This window comes from Ovis aries, chromosome 14, assembly GCF_016772045.2.
Source record: "Ovis aries strain OAR_USU_Benz2616 breed Rambouillet chromosome 14, ARS-UI_Ramb_v3.0, whole genome shotgun sequence".
Classification (NCBI taxonomy): domain Eukaryota; kingdom Metazoa; phylum Chordata; class Mammalia; order Artiodactyla; family Bovidae; genus Ovis; species Ovis aries.
Window position 1 is genome coordinate 23,709,000 of NC_056067.1, and position 23,311 is coordinate 23,732,310.

The 23,311-nt window shown below is 40.8% G+C and overlaps 1 protein-coding gene across 1 annotated transcript in view; it reads left to right on the forward strand.

Annotated features, from left to right (window-relative positions):
• The window catches only part of AMFR (autocrine motility factor receptor), a 44,594-nt gene that overhangs the window by 1,848 nt on the left and 19,435 nt on the right, over positions 1 to 23,311 (forward strand). The window contains exons 2-8 of the mRNA XM_027977849.2: positions 12,538 to 12,630; positions 15,720 to 15,884; positions 17,182 to 17,334; positions 19,631 to 19,671; positions 19,832 to 19,964; positions 21,554 to 21,687; positions 22,510 to 22,620. Coding sequence (XP_027833650.1) covers positions 12,538 to 12,630; positions 15,720 to 15,884; positions 17,182 to 17,334; positions 19,631 to 19,671; positions 19,832 to 19,964; positions 21,554 to 21,687; positions 22,510 to 22,620 — 830 coding nt within the window. The remainder of the gene's footprint in view (positions 1 to 12,537; positions 12,631 to 15,719; positions 15,885 to 17,181; positions 17,335 to 19,630; positions 19,672 to 19,831; positions 19,965 to 21,553; positions 21,688 to 22,509; positions 22,621 to 23,311) is intronic.

Here is a 23,311-nt window from a genome sequence, read left to right on the forward strand (position 1 = left end):
GCATTTTAATTAGATAAAGTAATGTGAAGAGTGCTTTTGTCAAATGTTGAGATTATAATATAGTCTTTGATATATATATATATTTAAGTATAAGATACAAGTAAGCCTTTGAGATGGAACTGCTATAGTGTTTAACAACTGCTGCTGCTGCTGCTGCTACTAGTATTGCTTAATCGGAGAAGGCAATGGCAACCCACTCCAGTACTCTTGCCTGGAAAATCCCATGGACAGAGGAGCCTGGTGGGCTGCAGTCCATGGGGTCGCTAAGAGTCCGGCACAACTGAGCGACTTCACTTTCACTTTTCACTTTCATGCATTGGAGAAGGAAATGGCAACCCACTCCAATATTGGGGGAGTGGGGACCGGGGAGCCTGGTGGGAGGCCGTCTGTGGGGTTGCACAGAGTCGGACACAACTGAAGCAACTTAGCAGCAGCAGCAGCAGTATTGTTTAATGATTACCCCCCCAGTCTCTTTGTACAAAACTCATTCCAGTTCCAAGGTTAGCACCTCTTCATAAAACATTACATAAACATAAAACATTAAAGCCTGTTGATTTTCTGTGAAAATTATGATTTTTAAGAAAATTTCCTTTTCTTCCCAGCTTTTTCAACAGAGATCTTGCCTCCAGTGAGTTTATGATTTCTTCCTCTCCGTGGATGATTTTTTTTTCTTTTCTCAGTTGGTCTTGCTGCTGTTCTTCCATCTTTTCCTCTGTGGTTTTCACACTTTTATCTTGGTTTTCCTTGGTTCCTCGGAGAAGACAGTGGCACCCCACTCCAGTACTCTTGCCTGGAAAATCCCATGGACGGAGGAGCCTGGTGGGCTGCAGTCCATGGGGTCGCGAAGAGTCGGACACGACTGAGCGGCTTCACTTCACTTCAGACCTTCCATGTGTGCATTATCAGTTTTCCTCATCACCCATTACTTAAGTTTCTGCTCTAGTAGCGGAATAGGAGTTGCAATCTCCAAAGCCTTCCTCTGAGACCTGCCAGATAGCATAATTAAGTGAATACATGGTGGAGTCTTTGTTAAAATGGATCCTGTTTTTTGTTTTTGTTTTTTTTTGCTCTGCCCAAGGACACTCATTCAGTTTTTAAAAAACAAGCAAGACAAAAAAATCTTTCTGCCAGTTTGTAAAACCCTGCTAGCTATTATTTTGCATATTGCTCTCTAAAACTTATTTTCATAGGGCACAGTTTAGATGAAAATAGCTAGGAATATGTCTTCTTTCTAATTAATGTCCTAGTGATTTTCCTCTCGTTAATGGTTGAGAAACTGATCAGGGAGAGGATGGGCTGATCAGGGAGAGGATGGGGTAGGGGGTGAAGGTCAGGTTATGTAAACCTTGCCTGCTCTGTTAAGGAGTGTGAACGTTATTTCATGGGCAGAAGGGTTTCAGTGGGAGTAGAGGGGAGAAGGCGCTGTCATGATGAGAGGATTTTTTCAGGGGGCACCTGTGGCAGCAGTGGGGAAGATGGATTAAAGACTCCAGCTCCGAGGAGAGCTCTCCTGGTGGCCCTCTGGCATGGATATTGAGAACAGGTTTGAGGGGAGGTTCTCAGTGTGTTACTCTTAACAAATACCCAGATTTGTCTTGATTGTTTTTTTCTTTATGTCTTTCTAGAACTTCCATTCCAAACTTTCATTCCAGATTAGGTTTTATTTTGTTATTTATTTCTAGGCTAATTTTACATTGTTCAGATGTCCCTTCCATTAAAGTGTCTCCTGATCCTTTTCCATCATTGTTTTGAATTGTTCAGGTGTTTCTGGCTTTTCAACTTTGCTAATCTTACTCATTAGTTTCATTATTTTCTCCTTTTTTTTGTTTTTGTTTTTTTTTCCTGTTCCGTTCTGTTTTTTTTTTTCTTCCACTTTTATTTTTGCTTTTAAAATGGTAAGAGCAGGAAGTGGTAAAATAGAGAAACAGAAATATGGAACAAATTTTAAGGTTCTGATGACTTAATTAGATGCAAATAGAATGTTGAAATAGAAATGTCAAAGGAAAAAGTCACCGAAAATGAAAATGGATAAAAGAGAACTGATCACTGAGAGCAGAGATTAGCAAACCTTGTTGGCCCATTTGGCCTATTAGCTAATATTGGCTTTTACATTAAAAAAAAATTTTTTTTTTAAAGGAAGACTATGTGACTGAGAGCATGTGGCCTACAAAGCCTAAAATATTTACTGTCTAATAGCCCATTAGAGAAAAAGTTTCTGACTCTTGCCTTAAAGAGCCCATCTTCACATAATTATACAACTTGAGAACTGAAAGTAATTTGCTAGGTTTGAATGTTGATAAGATGAATATTCCAAAGAAGAGAGAAAAATGTTAGCTCCAGAAATGTTTGGGGCAACTTAAGAAAAAGAGTAAACTTGTAAATGATAGGACATAAGCCTAGATAAACAACCGAAAAATATAGGAAAAATCTCTAGAGTGAGGGGCAAGGAGATAGCTATTGAATTGCTTGCTAGATGTGTGCTATGTGCTTTATATATGTAATCTCATTTATTTCCTCAATGTTGTGAAAAGACGAACACAATTATCAGTGTAATAAGGAGGGGAATGCATTATTGGCATTTTATGCTTGTCACTGGGGCCTGCAGAAAAGTAACATTCCAGTGTTGCAGTCCATCTCTTATCCCACGTCCAAGGTAAGAGAAACCCAAGTAAGATGGTAGGTGTTGTGAGAGGGCATCAGAGGGCAGACGCACTGAAACCATAATCACAGAAAACTAGTCAGTCTGATCACACAGACCACAGCCTTGTCTAACTTAGTGAAACTAAGCCATGCCCTGTGGGGCCACCCCAGACGGGCGGGTCACGGTGGAGAGGTCTGACAGAATGTGGTTCACCGGAGAAGGGAATGGCAAACCACTTCAGTATTCTTGTCTTAAGAACCCCATGAACAATATGAAAAGGCAAAATGATAGGACACTGAAAGGGGAACTCCCCAGGTTGTTAGGTACCCAATATGCTACAGGAGGTCAGTGGAGAAATAACTCCAGAAAGAATGAAAGGATGGAGCCAAAGCAAAAACAATACCCAGTTGTGGATGTGAATGGTGATAGAAGCAAGGTCCGATGCTGTAAAAAGCAATATTGCATAGGAACCTGGAATGTTAGGTCCATGAATCAAGGTAAATTGGAAGTGGTCAAACAGGAGATGGCAAGAGTGAATGTTGACATTCTAGGAATCAGTGAAATAAAATGGACTGGAATTGGTGAATTTAACTCAGATGACCACTATATCTACTACTGTGGGCAGGAATCCCTTAGAAGAAATGGAGTAGCCATCATGGTCAACAAAAGAGTCTGAAATGCAGTACTTGGATGCAATCTCAAAAATGACAGAGTGATCTCTCTTTGTTTCTGAAGCAAACCATTCAATATCAGAGTAATCCAAGCCTATGCCCCAACCAGTAATGCTGAAGAGGCTGAAGTTGAACAGTTCTATGAAGACCTACAAGATCTTTTAGAACTGACACCCAAAAAAGATGTCCTTTTCATTATAGGGGACTGGAATGCAAAAGTAGGAAGTCAAGAAACACCTGGAATAACAGGCAAATTTGGCCTTGGAATACAGAATGAAGCAGGGCAAAGGCTAATAGAGTTTTGCCAAGAGAACACAGTGGTCATAGCAAACACCTTTTCCAACAACACAAGAGAACAGTCTACACATGGACATCACCAGATGGTCAACACCAAAATCAGATTGACTATATTCTTTGCAGCCAAAGATGGAGAAACTCTATACAGTCGGCAAAAACAAGACGGGGAGCTGACTGTGGCTCAGATCATGAACTTATTGCCAAATTCAGACTTAAATTGAAGAAAGTGGGGAAAACCACTACACTAAATCAAATTCCTTATGATTGTACAGTGGAAGTGAGAACTAGATTTAAGAGACTAGATCTGATAGAGTGCCTGATGAACTATGGACGGAGGTTCATGACATTGTATAGGAGACAGTGATCAAGACCATCCCCATGGAAAAGAAATGCAAAAAAAGCAAAATGGCTGTCTGGGGAGGCCTTACAAATAGCTGTGAAAAGAAGAGAAGTGAAAAGCAAAGGAGAAAAGGAAAGAAATAAGCATCTGAATGCAGAGTTCCAGAGAATAGCAAGGAGAGATAAGAAAGCCTTCCTCAGCAATCAATGCAAAGAAATAGAGGAAAACAACAGAATAGGAAAGACTAGAGATCTCTTCAAGAAAATTAGAGACACCAAGGGAACATTTCATGCAAAGATGGGCTCGATAAAGGACAGAAATGGTATGGACCTAACAGAAGCAGAAGATATTAAGAGGTGGCAAGAATACACAGAAGAACTGTACAAAAAAGATCTTCATGACCCGGATAATCACGATGGTGTGATCATCTAGAGCCAGACATCCTGGAATGTGAAGTCAAGTGGGCCTTAGAGAGCATCACTACGAACAAAGCTAGTGGAGGTGATGGAATTCCGGTTGAGCTATTTCAAGTCCTGAAAGATGATACTGTGAAAGTGCTGCACTCAATATGCCAGCAAATTTGGAAAACTCAGCAGTAGCCACAGGACTGGAAAAGGTCAGTTTTCATTCCAATCCCAAAGGACGGCAATGCCAAAGAATGCTCAAAGTGCTACACAGTTGCACTCTTCTCACACGCTAGTAAAGTAATGCTCAAAATTCTCCAAGCCAGGCTTCAGCAATACGTGAACCGTGAACTTCCAGGTGTTCAAGCTGGTTTTAGAAAAGGCAGAGGAACCAGAGATCAAATTGCCAACATCCGCTGGATCGTGGGAACAGCAAGAGAGTTCCAGAAAAACATCTATTTCTGCTTTATTGACTATGCCAAAGCCTTTGACTGTGTGGATCACAATAAACTGTGCAAAATTCTTCAAGAGATGGGAATACCAGACCACCTGACCTTCCTCTTGAGAAACCTACATGTAGGTCAGGAACCAACAGTTAGAACTGGACATGGAACAACAGACTGGTTCACAATAGAAAAAGGAGTATGTCAAGGCTGTATATTGTTACCCTGCTTATTTAACTTCTATGCAGAGTACATCATGAGAAACCCTGGGCTGGAAGAAGAACAAGCTGGAATCAAGATTGCCGGGAGAAATATCAATCACCTCAGATATGCAGATGACACCACCCTTATGGCAGAAAGTGAAGAGGAATTAAAAAGCCTCTTGATGAAAGTGAAAGTGGAGAGTGAAAAAGTTGGCTTAAAGCTCAACATTCAGAAAATGAAGATCATGGCATCTGGTTCCATCACTTCATGGGAAATAGATGGGGAAACAGTGGAAACAGTGTCTGACTTTATTTTGGGGGGCTCCAAAATCACTGCAGATGGTGACTGCAGCCATGAAATTAAAAGACGCTTAGCTCCTTGGAAGGAAAGTTGTGACCAACCTAGAGAGCATATTCAAGAGCAGAGACATTTATTTTGTCAACAAAGGTCCGTCTAGTCAAGGCTATGATTTTTCCAGTGGTCATGTATGGATGTGAGAGTTGGACTGTGAAGAAAGCTGAGCGCCAAAGAATTGATGCTTTTGAACTGTGGTGTTGGAGAAGACTCTTGAAGAGTCCCTTGGACTGCAGGGAGATCTAACCAGTCCATTCTGAAGGAGATCAGTCCTGGGTGTTCACTGGAAGGACTGATGCTAAAGTTGAAACTCCAGTACTTTGGCTACCTGATTCGAAGAGTTGACTCATTGGGAAAGACTCTGATGCTGGGAGGGATTGGGGGCAGGAGGAGAAGGGGACGACAGAGGATGAGATGGCTGGATGGCATCACTGACTCGATGGACATGAGTTTGAGTAAACTCCAGGAGTTGGTGATGGACTGGGAGGCCTGGCCTGCTGCGATTCATGGGGTTGCAAGGAGTTGGACATGACTGTGCAACTGATCTGAACTGAGTGTCCTTAAAAGAGGACACTGATGAAAGATGTGTTTGTGTGTGTGTGTCGTGGGGGTGAGGGCTGGGAGGTAGGTAGTGTTGGTGTTAAGTAGGAGACTAAGTAATATCCATATCAATTGTATCCTTGAATGGGTTCCTGGGAGTTGAATTGCATTTTGTCACAAGGTCATGAATAATGCCCCATTAAGTGAAGTTGCTCAGTCATGTCCAGCTGTTTGCAACCCCATGGACTGTAGCCCACCAGGCTTCTCTGTCCATGGAGTTTTCTAGGCAAGAATACTGGGGTGGGTTGCCATTTCCTTCTCCAGGGGACCTTCCCAACCCAGGAATCGAACCTGGGTCTCCCACATTGCTGGCAGACGCTTTACCGTCTGAGCCACCAGGAATATACAATGACCCATTGGTAGCCCGCATTTTATAGAATCAGAAACACCCACGGGGTCACACAGAGATAAACATGGCCAAGCTGTCTGTTAGCACCTCTTCTCTTCCTCGCAGACCAGCCTGTCTCATAACTTAGTTTCTGTTTCTTCTAGGTGAACAGTAGAGCTGTTCTGGGAGAAAAGTTTTCTTATGGGGCCTTAGAGCAAAGGGACGAAGAAGGCAATGGCACCCCACTCCAGTACTCTTGCCTGGAAAATCCCATGGTTGGAGGAGCCTGGTAGGCTGTAGTCCATGGGGTTGCTAGGAGTCAGAAATGACTGAGCGACTTCACTTTCACTTTTCACCTTCATGCATTGGAGAAGGAAATGGCAACCCACTCCTGTGTTCTTGCCTGGAGAATCCCAGGGACAGGGGAGCCTGGTGGGCTGCCGTCTATGGGGTCGCACAGAGTCGGACACAACTGAAGTGACTTAGCAGCAGCAGCAGAGCAAAGGGAATTACTTTAAGCTTGCTTCAGTAGGGTCCCTTGGGTCATTACTACCTGGTCTGTTTCGTTAAGACTACTCAAGGACTAGGAAAACTTGTTTTTATTTTGTGTAGACAAGAAAAAGGCATTTGGTGAGATTTTCAAAAAATATTAAAGTTTTTTTTTTTTAAACACTGCTATAGATAGGAGAAACTTTTCTGAAGTATTTTAATATGGTAGAAATACCGTGTGTTATACCAGGTCAACTTGTGACTCAGGCTGCCCAGTTTGGGTTTGTTACTTATCTGTCTCCCATGGTACAATGAGAAAAGTAATGTGAAACTTCAGAACTGGTCAGGTTAGATTCTAAACTTGAATAGATTATTTTTTTCCAATAGATTCTTAACTTAAAAAAATTAATAAATGATGTATGCTTATGGTGCAGAAGGCAAAAGGTGCACAAGTGATGTCTACAATGAAAAGAAAATCTCCCTCTCCCTCTGACCTGCCTCCCTCCCCTCGAAGTGGCCCTTACCAGTTTCTTGTAATTGGTGCTGGTGTTAAGTAGAAAGTTACGAAATACCCAGATTGGTCTAGTCCTTGATGCAGTTCGCATTAACATATTGCACAGATATATATAGTATATATACAATGTGGTATATATGTTGTTGTTGTTTAGTCGCTAAGTCATGTCTGAGTCTTTTGTGACACCAGAGACTATATAGCCTGCCAGGCTCCTCTGTCCATGAAATTCTCCAGGCAAGAATACTGGAGTGGGTTACCATTTCCTTCTCCAGGGGATCTTCCCGACCCAGGGATTGAACCCACATCTCCTGCATTGGCAGATGGATTCTTTATCGTTGAGCCACCAGGGAAGCCCATAGTATATATACATATTCTTTTCTTTTTTACACAGAAAGTAGCATAGTAATCACATTTCTACACTTTGCTTTTTTACAGTGAGCAAGTTATCTTGAAGGTTCTATATAATGCTAGTAAATGTAGAACTTCTGAGTTAGTTTTCCTGGGTTCATTGAATTCCATTGAGTGGCTGTTTTTATACTTTATTGAACGATTCTCCCTAATGGTCATGTAATTGTTTTCAATTTTTCTAGTGTTATAAACAGTGTTCCAGTGAGCTCCTTAAACTTAGATTTATTTACATGTAAGTTTGGATTCTGCCCACAAGGGAGGATTATAGAAGGAGGTTAGTACTTTTATTGCGGTCTGTAACGATCAAGTTCAGACTAGGCCTGTTGAAAGTGAGTCTCATTTTGATTATTGAAGGTGAGAAGGTTTGTCATGGTTTTATTGGTTTAAATATGGACTGGAGTGTTGTTTCTGTAGGAATATCACTGATGACCTAGTGGGGTCTGATTTGCGATTTGCTTTTAATTTTATAGGGAATATAGTAGCTGTATAGTGCTGTGTTTCATGTGTACAGCTAAGTGATTGTTACACATGCACATGTGTCCCTTCTTTTCCATATTCTGTTCTCATATATTATTACAGAATATTGAGTAGAGTTGCCTGTGCTGTGCAGTACGTCCTTGTTGCCAATCTATTCTATATATAGTGAAAGTGAAAGTCACTCAGTCATGTCCAACTCTTTGCGACCCCATGGACTCTACAGTCCGTGGAATTCTCCAGGCCAGAATACTGGAGTGGGTAGCCTGTCCCTTCTCCAGTGGATGTTTCTGACCCAGGAATTGAACTGGGGTCTCCTGCAGTGCAGGTGGATTCTTTACCAACTGAGCTATCAGGGAAGCACTTTATATATGATAGTGTTTATATGTTAATCCAGGGATTTACTTTTAAATGAAGACATCTTGAATTATGTTTCTTCCTGTATTTTCAATTTTTCAAGGCTCTGTCAGTTTTGAAATTTATATATGTATTGGAATGACAGTATGTGTGAAATTGACATTTTTTTCTGTAAGTAGAAGAGAATTCTTCAAGAGCCAGGAATACCAGACTACCTGACCTGCCTTCTGAGAAATCTGTATGCAGGTCAAGAAGCAACAGTTAGAAGTGGACATGGAAAAACAGATTGGTTCCAAATTGGGAAAGGGGTACGTCAAGGCTGCATATTGTCATCCGCTTATTAAACTTATATGCAGAGTACATCATGCCAGATGCTGAGCTGGATGAAGCACAAGCTGGAATCAAAATTGCTGGGAGAAATACCAATAACTTCAGATATGCAGAGGGCACCACCCTTATGGCAGAAATCGAAGAGGAACTAAGAGCCTCTTGATGAAAGTAAAAGAGGAGAGTGAAAAATTTGGCTGAAAACTCAACATTCAGAAAACTAAGATCATGGCATCTGGTGCCATTACTTCATGGCAAATAGATGGGGAAACAGTGGAAACAGTGTCAGACTTTATATTTTGGGGCTCCAGAATCACTGCAGATGGTGACTGCAGCCATGAAATTAAAAGACGCTTACTCCTTGGAAGGAAAGTGATGACCAACCTGCTGCTGCTGCTGCTGCTGCTGCTAAGTCGCTTCAGTCGTGTCCGACTCTGTGTGACCCCATAGACGGCAGCCCACCAGGCTCCCCCGTCCCTGGGATTCTCCAGGCAAGAACACTGGAGTGGGTTGCCATTTCCTTCTCCAGTGAATGAAAGTGAAAAGTGAAAGTGAAGTCACTCAGTTGTGTCCAGCTCTTCACGATCAACCTAGGCAGCATATTAAAAAACAGAGACATTACTTTGCCAACAAAGGTCTGTCTAGTCAAGGCTATAGTTTTTCCAGTAGTCATGTGTGGATGTGAGACTTGGACTGTAAAGAAAGCTGAGTGCTGAAGAATTGATGCTTTTGAACTGTGGTGTTGGAGAACACTCTTGAGAGTCCCTTGGTCTGGAAGGAGATCCAACCAGTACATCCTAAAGGAGATCAGTCCTGAGTGTTCATTAGAAGGAGTGATGTTGAAGCTGAAACTCCAGTACTTTGGCTACCTGATGCAAAGAACTAACTCATTTGAAAAGACCCTGATGCTGGGAAAGCTTGAAGGTGAAGGGGAGGACGACAGAGGATGAGATGGTTGGATGGCATCGTTGACTCAATGGACATGAGTTTGGGTCAACTCTGGGAGTTGGTGATGGAGTGGGAGGCCTGGCATGCTGCAGTCCATGGGGTCACAAAGAGTGAGACATGACTGAGCAACTCAACTGAACTGAGGTGTTTTAAAAGCACATTTTCATGATCTTAAAATCTTTAGTTACTTCCAATCTTGTATAGCTTTCACTTTCATATAAAGTTCACAAAATATTATCTTTTTCTTTTTTATGTAAAATCTCTTCCTAATATCAGTTTACTAGTATCAATATCTTTCCCCCTTCTTAGCCATGCTAATTTTTAAATCTTCCATTTATATTTAAAGTAGAAATGATTATCTACTAATGATGGAATTATCAGAGACTTTCACCTTTGTTTTTTTTGGTAAATCAGAGTTACAAAGTTTTTATACCTTATCTTTGAACTTAGGAAAACTGAAAAAAAAGTTTTAAATGAGAAGTGATACTTTATTGCTTATTTTTTACCCCAGGGTATGTGAGAAAACTGTTTAGGTTAGAGAAATGGTTGAGTGACCCTAAATTTGATTTCTCCTGTTGTTCTCAGGAGAGCAGCTGGCTTGGCCTGTTAGATGTTGACCAAGTTCTGTGTCCTGTGGATCCTAACAGCTCTTTGAGTGCAGGGTCCAAATCAACTTCATTTCTTTTAACCTCCCACATACCTTTAACATGTAGGTGCTGCTGCTGCTGCTAAGTCACTTCAGTCATGTCCGACTCTTTGTGACCCCATAGACGGCAGCCCACCAGGCTCCCCCGTCCCTGGGATTCTCCAGGCAAGAACACTGGAGTGGGTTGCCATTTCCTTCTCCAATGCATGAATGTGAAAAGTGAGAGTGAAGTCGCTCAGTCGTGTCCAACTCTTAGCGACCCCATGGACTGCAGCCCACCAGGCTCCTCCATCCATGGAATTTTCCAAGCAAGAGTACTGGAGTGGGGTGCCATTGCCTTCTCCGGTAGGTGCTAAATATGTTGAATTTATTTCTGCATTTCATATGCCTACCTGCAAAAACAGGAAGACTTTTAAAAAAATTGTGTTGTAATTAGGCTGAGAATGGGTGTTTGGCTGATTTTAAAAATCCGGTTTAGCTGGGGTATATGGCATGAGGAACTGTGGTTGTAGTTTTGTCTATGGCATTTTTTCCTTAAGTGACATGATTGGGGTTCCCACTAACTGATTTAGAGCACAAGGAAGATGAGCCTTTTAAACATCCATTTCATCTCCTTAAAATTTAGTATTCTATCCAAGTTGTTGAAATGTTTTGAATAGGGCTGTTCCACAATACTTAAGGAGGTTAGGATGTTTTGGATAGCTAATTTCGGTTTTTTTCCGGTTATCTGAAGAAATTAATTACCAGAACAGTTTCGTTTTTCAGCACTATTTTTGTTTTAGTTCTTTGAAAATACATCCCATGCTTCCTTGTCCCATTAGACAGGCAGAATGTAACTAAACATAATTTATTCTTTTGTAATGAATCAGGGCTACCGTTCATGATACATATTGCATCAGGGTTACCAAAGGGCTGGGTAATGTCAAGTACAAAGAGGAACCTGAAGAGATCCTAGGGAGTTTCCTTCCTTATATTACCCTCTTCTGTCACCTTCCTTTATTTACTCATTTTGAAAACATCGTTTGCTTCTTTTAGAAGTAGAGGGACGGATGACCTGGGAAGAGGAATCTGGCACCTCCACCTTCCTGTACACTTAGTGAAACAAAGACTGAACAGACTACTTCAGTCTGTTCTGTCGTTGGTGTTCATTTTCATTTGCTCTAACTAAAAGTCCTCTGTACAGTTCTGCATCAAGGTCCTTTTGGCTTTTTCAGATTCTTTGGTTTTAAAAATCATTGGAGCATCAGTAAGGTGGTGTGCCAGACTAACTTCTGAGTTGGGGCAGCCCACAGTTTCATTTGTAAGCATTAGATTTGTTGTTTGGGTGTAAGGTCTTTCTTGGTTACTAAGGAAATTCTCCACTCGCTGGTGAAGAAGGCCTTGCACTGTCATTGGCGTCTCATGGTTGCAGTTCTCAGCTCCTCCTGCCAGTTTTCTTCTTTCTTCCTGCTTTCTTGGTTCTGCTCCCCTCAGATGCCCCGGAACCTTTCCTTTAAGGCCAGCACCAAGCACAGGTATCTTTTGTCCCATTGCAGTATATTTGAAAATGTGTATGTTTTTGATTCTCAATTCTCCATGATCTGGTAGACTCTTTGTGACCCTTCACCCTCTTCTCCCTATTTCCTGTTTTTGAACAGAACCGCGTAGGAAGTTTGGGTGCTGGACTTTTACTGTTCATGATAACTACATTTTCTGGAAAAGTTTTCTTCTAGACTGTTCAAAATCTTAATGTGAGAATTGATATGCCTCGGAGATACGGTTTTCTAAGGTGTATACGGTTTTACACATGCAGTGCAGAGTTTACACTCAATTCAGTTAAGACTGAAGGGGATGATGGCTTTCTGAAGGGTACACATTGGGACAGGGCTCTGTGAGTTAACCACCAAGCTGGTACCTTTCCTCCCCACTCCTCATCCATACCCCTACCACCTATAAAAATGTGCCTCTTCAGAAGTTGCTGATCTTGTACTGGTAGAAAACTGGAAAGGTTCAGTCATTAGAATGTTGGCTGAATTCCCAATAGAAAATTTTTAGAGCTGCATTTACTTTTCAACAAGAGGAAATAAACTTCCTTTCTTTGGTTTGTGTACAGGTTCTAGTGAATACTGCTTGCTGCATTTTGATGTTGGTGGCTAAGCTAATCCAGTGTATTGTGTTTGGCCCTCTTCGAGTGAGCGAAAGACAGGTAAGTCCACACAGCAAGGATGCATTCTTGTGACTAGGTTAAAAAAACAAAAACTTTCTTGGGTATAATTTCAAACTTACAGAAGAGTTACACAAATAGTATGAAGAACTCCCATATAGATTTTTTCCAGATTCAGAGTTACTAACATTTTGCCCCATTTGCTCTAACATTCACCTTTTATCTATATATAAATATCTATATCTATTCACCTCTTATCTATATATATTCACCTTTTATCTAGATATGTTTTTTCTCATCTGTTTGAGAGTAAACTGGGGACATCATATAGAACCTCAAATAGTGCAGTATATGTTTTCTGAGAGCAAGGGCCTTTTCTTGTATCACCATAGGACAATGATCAACATCAGGAGATTTGGCATTGGTAAAATACTTCTGTAGCCCGCAGTCTGTAGTCAGTGCTGTTTCCCCATGACATTTATGAGGTAATTCTGAAAGAAGCTCTGACTTTTTTTTGAATAATTGTATGTATATCATTCTTTAGAATATGGGTACTTTTCCAAAGGAATTTACTGAGAGATTTTAGTTTTTCCCTTTGGAAAGGAATATTAAGATTTCCCATTTTGCAAGTCAGTGTTCAGGTGAGATAGTCTGACATTTGAACATTATTCTCAGAATGTATATATGAGCAGGATGTGCTTTCATTAAAGAATTAATGCCACGAACATACTGTGCAGATTGGCAGTTCCCCAAAGGATTTTAGTGGATAGAGTATAGAATAGTGTGTTTTAAAGTAAGACTTTAGAACTGGCCTTTTTAACGATAACATATGAGCAGAATTATGTTGTACTTTGTCTTATTCCAGTGGTTAAGACACACAAACCTACAGTCAATACATTAACAGTACACAGGGGCCTCACCCCTTACATACCCTTTGCAACCCAAATCTCTTGTTATCAAGTCAGCAGAGGTCCTGGGCAGAGTTAAAATGCAGTTACTGTGTGATTGAGCCCTCGGATGCTGTGAAGAGCAGGGCTGTTTGTTTTCCCCCCAGTTTTTCATTAGTGAGTATTGAGCACTTTCTGCAAAATATCAACTCCAGAGGTCTCCCAGATGGGATTAATAGAACATAGTTTTTTTCACAGCATCCAAAAACTTTAAAAAATTTTTAAATTTAATTTGTGTATTTGGCTGCACCAGATCTTAGTTGTGGCATGTGGGATCTAGTTCCGTGACCAGGGATCAAACTCGGGCCCCCAGCCATTGGACCAACAGGGTAGTCCCCAAAAGCTTTCTTTGATGCTTCTGTTTTAACTTGTGGGCAAGAAATCAGTCAGGGCAAGCAAGCTGTCCAATTGTTGGTGGATTGTTCTGGCAGCCGTGAGCCTTATGTACCACTTTATGTTTCCTAAAATGTTAAATACCAGTTCAAAATTTACAGAAAACTAACCTTGAAGTATTACAGAGATTTTTAAATACCTGGAGGTAATCATAATCGGCACATTTGTCACTCTTTTTTCTGTATAGATCACGCCTTTCATGTTGTTCTGTGATGACCATTTTTGACCAGAGTCATCCTGTAGTATTTACTAAGCACTGTTTTGAGTTAGAGCTCTACAGAGTTGACATGGGTTTACTCTCTGGGTGCTTAATGTTAAAGAAGTAGAGTAAATACTAGGGGCAAAGACATTGAATACCTAAAATGGGACAAATATTAAACTGTTAAGTGGTGGTGTAGAACAAGGATTTTTTTTTTTAAATGCACTTAATGCCTACTGTGGCATTTGTCTAAGCACAATATATGTATTAACTTACTTAGTTTCCCCAACTATTCTATGAGATATGTGCTATTGTTATAAGACCTGTCTTATAGATGGGAAACCAAAGCATGGGGATGGTAACCAAAGCCACACAGGAAATAGATGGTGGAACAAAGGTTCAGAACCAGGGCACAGAATGTTCTAGCTTCACCTCATGCTTCCTGCCCCAGATCTAGAAACAGACATTCACTAAGGATTCCTAGTTCATTTTATTCTCTGAACAAAGGGTGTCTAGGCACAGTACAGTGTTTTAAAGTTCTCAAAATAACTCTTATCTTTAAATAGTCTTGTTATCAATGTGTTCCACATGTGGGTTCAATTATTTCTGTTTTTTTTTAAATTTTGCTTTTCTTTCTGTTTAAAATTTTGAATTGGTGAAACATTTACACAGTTTAAAAACTTTATATAAAAGTACCTTAGGAGCTGTGTTTCCATCCTCCTCCACACTTGGGTTCCACCACCACAGTTGATGGTGCTTTTTAATATCTGTTGGGTTGATGCTCCTCGTTGCCCTTCTTTTTTTTTTCAGGATGGTAAATATTTTTAAAACTGCATATTCTTAGTGTAAGAAAGAGTACAATAAAGCAGATATACTTATGTGGGCATGTACACTTATAATTAGAAACTATAATAACACCCATAACCTTTGATTGCTGAATAAATAGAATCTTGTACAAAGATATTCATTGCAATATTTTTTGAATGGTGAAAAAACATTTCAGTGACCATCTGTAACCACTAAAGTGGTCTATTCAGACAGTGTTCATTGGCATCAATCAGTGTTTTACATTTAGGAAGAAAATGGCATGAAAATGTTAAGGCATCATTTTTGTTTTACCTTTTCTTTGTACTTTTGCATACATTATTGATTATGGCTGGAAAATTAGCATATGTTATTTTTGAATCTGAAGGATGTTTAAAAAAAAGAATGTCTACTCTTTTGTTTTAAGAATTCAGAGAGCAGAAGTAGTAAAAATGATACTTGTAGCTATCACCATTCTTTTTTATTCTGTGTTTTATTCTGTTATATAACATATTATTAATATTATACTAAACTAATATTATTCCACTCTTAATGTCTAAAATTTCATAACTGACTGAGGAATTCAATCCAGAATCTATAGATTACTTCCTAGATGTCTTACTTTTGTTCTTCACAGGACTCATTTCTTTCTTTGCCTTTGGTTTTGTCATGGACAAGTGTTTTTAAACAGAGAATAGAATATTCTCTCCTCCTTAAAAGCCAGCTTATCATCTCTAGAACGGGTTAGGTGTAATGGTACTCACCTTTGCGAATATTTTTCTTTTTAGCACCTCAAAGACAAGTTTTGGAATTTTATTTTCTACAAGTTCATTTTCATTTTCGGGGTGCTGAATGTCCAAACAGTGGAAGAAGTGGTCATGTGGTGCCTCTGGTTTGCTGGACTGGTATTTCTGCACCTGATGGTTCAGCTCTGCAAGGACCGGTTTGAATATGTGAGTTTTTACCCAAGCTCTTCTTTTCCTGCTTAGGCATACACATGGCAGGTCTGAGTGGTGTCATACGAATGAGCCGTGACACACGGAAGGCTCCTGGCTCAGGCACCTCCTTCCTGTTTCTTGAGGAACTTTCTGCAGCACCCAAGGCATGCAGGGACAATGTCCCCTCAGGAGGCTTTCTCCCCTCCCCAGTAGTGTTACATGACAGCCCATGTGGGGTCAGTTCATCTAACACAAACTGTTTTGATCACAGTGAAAGGGAAGCTTAAACTGGAAAAATAGCTGATCTCTTCCAGATGCTTTCTAATCTCCTTCCGTTTTTTCCCTTCTTACTCTGGCCCTTGGGGCTCCTCTTTCTGACTAGTGTATGTTGTTTCCACCCCCGGGCCAGCGCTGAGGTAGCTCCCTTTGCTCCCTTGGTCCCTGGAGAAGTGAATCCTTTTCTATCGGGATATAAGTTCTGCTTTTTGGCTACAGAGTTGTGCAGGAGAATCTTCATTCCTGAGTGCTCCCGAACTAATCTCATAGATCCAGAGCAGATGGGCACCTGCCATCCTACTGCTCTGTGAAACCCACCCCACGGTGCTCTTTGCCCCTTTCTTTATGCAGTCTTCATGGACCATGGTGGTCCTTGCACCTTTTTGTGGGTTGATCTCAGTTCCACAGCCTTGAGCTGTTTTCGGAATTCAGCTCCCATCCCGGGCCATGAACAGGTACTGCTTGTCTCCCCAGCTGGTTTGGTATCTACAGTCTCCTGCTCAGGAGTCACAGCTCCAGACCTCCCTTCTCCAAGCTGTTGCCTCTGCTTGTGTACCATTAACATAGCACAATGATAGTGGTCCATCTTCACCTGGAGTACACATCAGTTGTCCCAGCTGTGAACAGGCTAGGAATGTCCCCCCAGCTGACCTTGAGGGGTTAGGATTAGAGCAAGATTGAGAAAGAGCACGACAGAACACGGTGTTGCCCAGAGTCCTGTTGAAGCCAGAGGGAGAATGACAGAACTCTGGCAAGTTGCTTCTAGAGGCTTGTAACCCCACCAGTAGGAGGATTCTTGAGAATTTGAGATGAAAATATCATGGATATTATGATCCCTAAATTAAGCGGTGAAGATCTCAAGGTACCAGCGCATACTCATATTGAGGTTGGCTGGAGAATTCTGACCATCTGGTAATGGGATACTTTTCTGTGCAGACTTCCCAACAAAGACACCAAGATTAACCTCAAATTTCTCGGTCAGGTCTAACCCTGCCATGCTGAAGACGAGCTTCTTTCTTCTGTTTTGTCCTTCCAGCTTTCTTTTTCTCCCACCACCCCCATGAGCAGCCACGGCCGAGTTCTGTCCCTCCTGATCGCCATGCTGCTTTCCTGCTGTGGATTAGCAGTCGTCTGTTGCGTCACGGGCTACACCCATGGGATGCACACGTTGGCTTTCATGGCTGCAGAGGTAAGATACAGACATAGGCTTTTGCTCTGGTGTGTTCCCGTGTACTTCCAAGGAAGCTAGAGGGTGGTTGACAGATTATTTTTCACCTGTGATGGATAGCTGGTCTTTCATTTTAACAAACATTTTTGGAGTTCCTTTGTTTTAGATTGGGTTCTGGTACTGAATGCTTCTATGTGTGTTATTTCATGTAATCCTTGCTACAGCCTAATGAAAAGTACAGTTGACCCTTGAACAACATGTGAACTGTGTGGGTCCACTTACATGTGGATATTTTTCAGGAGGAAGTACTACCCGGTCCCTGGGTGGTTGAATCCACAGATGCAGAGGAATTGGATATGGAGGGCTGACGATAAATTAGGCACTCCTCTGTTGCCCAAGGGTCAGCTGTAATTATTTTTGCCAGCAGTCATACATAGTGCTTACTCTACACTGGGGATTGTTGTAAATACCTTACATGCCTGTTTATGAATGGAAAAATGGCATGGAAGCTAAACTGCTAAAAGTTCCTAAGTGGTAAAATTAGCATAATCCAAGGTCTATGGCTTCAAAGTGGGAAAGGTTTTCTCCTTAAGAAGCAGTGCTTGGTAACAATAGGGAAATACCCTGTAATTGGTTTGGAGTAGGAAGTGGCAACTCACTCCAGTAATCCCACCTGGGAAATCCTATGGACAGAGGAGCCTGACCTGCTACAGTCCAGGGGGTTGCAAAGAGTTGGACTTAGCTTAGTGCCTTAACTACCACCTGTAATTGGTTAGTTTAGATAGGCCATAAATTAAGGTTTTACAAAATAATACAATAAATATGGAAACTGTATTAATTATTTTCAGAGAATAATCTGAGATACACATGTATATTGAAAATGTACTTTTAAAAACCTTTCTGAAAATACCAATTTCTGTTCAATGGAAATCAGATTTTTTGTATGTTCTTTCTTTTCAGTGGCTATATTTGCTTTTTTTTTCAGGCCAAAGGAAAAACACTCTTATCTTGTCCATAATTGCTGTTAATGAAAGAGTGAAATAATAGATATCTAGTATCACTATTAATAGATGGCTAATATCAAAACTGTAAGTTTAAACTGCTAATTGGGAATTTGTTAGAATAGGATTAAAATTTATTTTGCTTAATAGTGTTCATTTTGGAGTATAATGTAGTGTAAGTACATTGTTTTCCTTCTTTGTTTCTTGAGCTTTTAATTACTACTAGGCCAAACTTTAAAAAAGCTATACCTAAAAATAAAGATACTTAAAATAGATCTATTGGGTCATAGTACATATTTTTATTTTAGCTCATTAAGTTCTTAAGATAAAATACCATCTTATAGATTTGATATTTTGAACTAAATCATGTTTTTATAGTGTTTTTCTTCTGTGCAAAATATTTTCTATTTGTAAATGAAAGTTTTCTAATCTCTAAGAATGTTTATGTTTAATTCTAGATTAAGAGGAAACTTTTCTTAGCATCAGTTTCTATAATGCAAAATACCATGAAGGTCTTATTTTGTTATTGATTTCATGCATTCGGTTTTCTTCTGTGTCAATGAACAGGGTGCAGAAAGCATTATGCAGCAGGCAGGGACTCGTAGATGTCTAGGATAGCAGGGTCTAAACCTCACCTTGGGTAAATGGTCACCAGGCATTCAGACAGCCTCTTCAGGTTATCAGTTACGATGATTCAGTGCTGTACAAAATAGAAGTGATTGTCAAACTCAGTGACCTCAAGACTGTGGAAGGCATCCCCAGGAGCTGGACAGGTGTAGTTGGTTGTCACCTATAAACAGGAAAAGGCTCAATAAAAGTTGAGTTTCTAGGTCATGAGAATATGCAATGCAAATTTGAAGCACATGGACTAAAATGGTTGGTAACTTGCTTTTTTTTTCTTTCAGTTTTAATGAGATATACAGTCTGTATAAGTTTAAGGTGTACAACATAATGATGATAATAATTTGTGAAATGATTATTACCACAATAAGTATCCTCTTAATACTCCCACAATGTTTTTTTCCCTGTGATGAAACTTTTTAGGATGTCCTCTGTTCACAACTTTGAAGTATACGACACAGCACTATTGCCTGTAGTCATGTTATACATTACCTCCCCCGTACTTATTTACCTTATAACTGGTAGCTTGTGACTGCCATCCTCCAAGTCCCCCTCACCCCCACAGCCATTGAACAACCTGCTTTTTAATTGAACTGAGAAATGTTTGTCTTTTATCATTTTGCAAAAGTTAATTTGGTCTGAGCAATCCTAAACTTTACTAAAAGGAAAAAAAAAATCTCTCTTTTTTAAAATAGTCTCTTCTTGTGACAGTGAGGACTGCTCATGTGATTTTACGGTGAGTAGAAATTTGGGAGGGAGGTGATGGAAGTCTACTCGTACAGTTGATTTTAAAATATAACGTGTAAAAAAATTGTAAAAACATGAGTCTATCCTATTTAAAACAAATTCAATTGCAACAGTAAATCATTAACACGATTCTTCTCTGTTCGTGGCAGATATGTAATTCACCTCTGGGACCTCAACCATGAAGGGACATGGGAAGGAAAGGGGACGTATGTCTATTACACAGATTTCGTCATGGAGCTCACTCTCTTGTCCTTGGACCTCATGCACCATATTCACATGTTGGTAAGTTTCCCAGAGGGAACTCCTACAGAGAGAGCTGAGGTTTTTAGAATCAGGAACTCTGTTTAGTACAGAGTTTAATAAGTGAAACATTTGTGGATGACCCACGTAAAAGACTATGAAAATGATGCAACTGTGCCCCTCCCCTTTTTTTTCTTCCTGGCCAATGGGTGTAAAACAGTGTGGAACAGCTTTGGTGCCCAGCTCAAGAGGTGCTTGCTGTCCTCCCAGGAGACTTAACTCACTCTGCTGACAAAGTCAGTAGATAATTCTTCTAGCTTGGTATTAAGAGAATTCCTCTCCTCATAGATTCTGTGGCTTCTGATCTTTAGCAGTTACTTTGTAGGTGGTAAAGGGGACTCCCACAGTGTTAGGTGCTTCATGGATGCATAAATGTTCCATCTTTGTAATTAAAAGCAAAGTCTTTATTCTTAATTTCTCCTACTTCATTGTTTGCATTTTACTTTGGTGTGCAAGAAATCACCATGTTGAAAACCTGCTTCCCTGGTTAGCACTTCAGTGATCTCAGAATGGTGAGAATCAACATATTTGATGGGCAATTTGTTTATATAGTAAGCCAGTCAAAGTAGCATTTAAAAATTTGGGAGTTGAACATAGCACATTTCTAAGTGTACTTTTAAAAAATGACTTTGAAAATGTACTTTAAAAAAAAAGCCCCCCCCCCACCCCACCAACAAATGTCCAAAGTTAAGTGTTGACTTTTTTTGGTGGTTACTGCTTCTTTATTTATTCACAGCCATATGTTCATCATGTATTGGGCATATAGCTTAGGTTTTTGTAGCTGTTGTATTCTGTGCACCTTCCTATGCTAGCAACATTTCTTCTAAATCATTTTAATACCTTTAAGATAAAAATTCCGCAACAGAAGTATGATGATTTAATTGAAATACATTATACAGCGCTGTTATGACTATAGTTATCATGTCGTATGTTACATCCCCACTAAGTTTTTATCTTATAACTGAAAGTTAGTACCTTTTGACCACTTTCCTTCCTTCAATTCTCTACCCCTAGCTGTTGAACACCCTGATCCCATAATGAGTATTTAGATTTTATTCAGTTGTTTGCCTCTTCACATCTTTATATAATTTTTTGGTCATATATTATTTTTTTTGAAGTACTTTTTTCCTCTTTTCACTTAAAATATTATTTACCCATTTTATTAATCTTCAAAATGTTATATATACAATATAATAGGATATAATTATATTTTATGATACATGTAATGAATATATAATATTACATTATGTGAGTTCACAGTATAACTGTTCCCCTGCTGGGCGTTTGGTCTGTTTCCTGATTTTCTGTTTTATAATTGCATGAATGTACATCATTTGGCATAAAGCTTTAAACTTTCTGGTGAGTTCCTCAGAACAGATGGCTGTGGATGGAATGAAGAGCATGGGCAGTGTTGAGAGTCGTGAGAGAAGTATGCGCGTTTGCTTCGCCAGTGCCTGCTCCTGCTCACCTTTACCCACGACTCAGACCTTCCGTCGCTGGCCTCGCCCTTAGCGCTAGCCAGTTCGCGTTGACCCTTATTGTGCATTCTACTCTCTCTCCCTCTCATCAAGTTGTTTGGCAACATCTGGTTGTCCATGGCCAGCTTGGTCATCTTCATGCAGCTGCGTTACCTGTTTCATGAAGTGCAGCGTCGCATCCGCCGGCACAAGAACTACTTGCGAGTGGTCGGGAACATGGAAGCCAGGTGAGTCAGCAGGTTGACACGTTTGAGATCTTTAATAATGACGGAGCCTGGGTTATATCCCTGCTTTTTTCAGCTGTTAATGGAATGGTGAAGAGTGCAGGCTCGGGAGTCAGGCTGCCTAGATGTGAAGCCTGCTTAGTTACCGTGTGATTCTGGACAATTTACTTAGCTCCCTGTGCCTGGGTTGCTTAAGACTAGGGATAATAATACCTTCTTCCTGGAATGTTGGGTGGATTCAGTGGGATAATGAACATAATATACTTAGAACAGTACTGGATAAATATTAGGTTCTTTTATTACATCGTTATTTTTATCATCATTATTTTTAAATGGAAGTCTCCTTGGGCTTCTGCCCTTTTTATTCCTTACACATGCATGCTTACATCCACACACACAAACATACATTCTGTCTCTCACACTCTTAACCTCACTGAGGTGTTCACTTGGCATCCTGAGACTAAACCCAGCCTGAAAGGTGTGAGAGTAACAGCCATCCTTTTTGTGTGCAGGGGAGCAGTTTGGCTCTCTGAGGTGTCTTAACTCTCCTGGTCTACCCAGAAATGTCCGCTCATGCCGTCATCAACGAGGGCCGTTACGTTACGACACAGTCGGTTTCTGTGTATGGGTTTCTTGCTCTTTGATGACCTCTGGAGAGAGGGTGGTTGTCATGGTTTTCGTGGGTGGAGATTTCATGTTGAACGTGACTCCTCTGTGCTGATGGAAAGGTGAAATCTGTGATGCAAGTGATGCTCAGTGTTTGTGGGATTGACAGAGATCCCTGCCAGGGGCGCTCTGTGATGGTTTTCGTTTTTTTCCTTACAGGTTTGCAGTGGCAACTCCAGAGGAGCTGGCTGTCAATAACGATGACTGCGCCATCTGCTGGGACTCCATGCAGGCTGCGAGGAAACTGCCCTGTGGACATCTTTTCCACAAGTAGGAGCTTTGCAGGGGGCCACATGGGACTCGTGTTCTGTCCAGGCCACAAGGATGCTTCTTGTGCCGGGGCTTAAGACCAAGCTTAGCTGAAGAGTGGGCGCGTTCCCCCAGACTGGCCACGGTGCTGGTACTGAGCGGGGTGGGGACCTGGGAGTGTCTGCCTTACCTCTCAGCCTCTTCCCTACACGGCAGGATTGTTCCCCACTGTTTGCCATCTCAATTTCTGGACGTGTTAGCCGTCTTCACATTCCTTGTCTGTGTAAGCTCTGAGGTATAACACATAGGCCCCTAAGACTTAAAGGGGTGGAGGAATCCTCGCTTTCCAATAGCTTATTCCCTTTTCTTACCTTTATTGGGGTGAGAATATTTATTTGTGCATTTCGCGAATGCCCAGAAGCAACATAGAAACACATACCAGGGCAGTGTGATGGGATGGGGATCAGACCAGAGACAGTGAGCAGCCCGGAACTGTGACTGTGTCATCAGGGATTACAGAACCTCCACGGCTGGACCAGATCTGTGTGCAGTACAGGCTTTCCTGTCCCCTGCGAGCCCTTGTCTCTTGCAGTCCTCACCTCCTAATGTTGTTCATTTTTAGAGCTCTCATATGGACTGTGTCTGTTCAACCTAAATCCTAAATTATTCTGTTAGTAGATAGGATGTTTTTCTTGTTGATAGACCTTGAGGT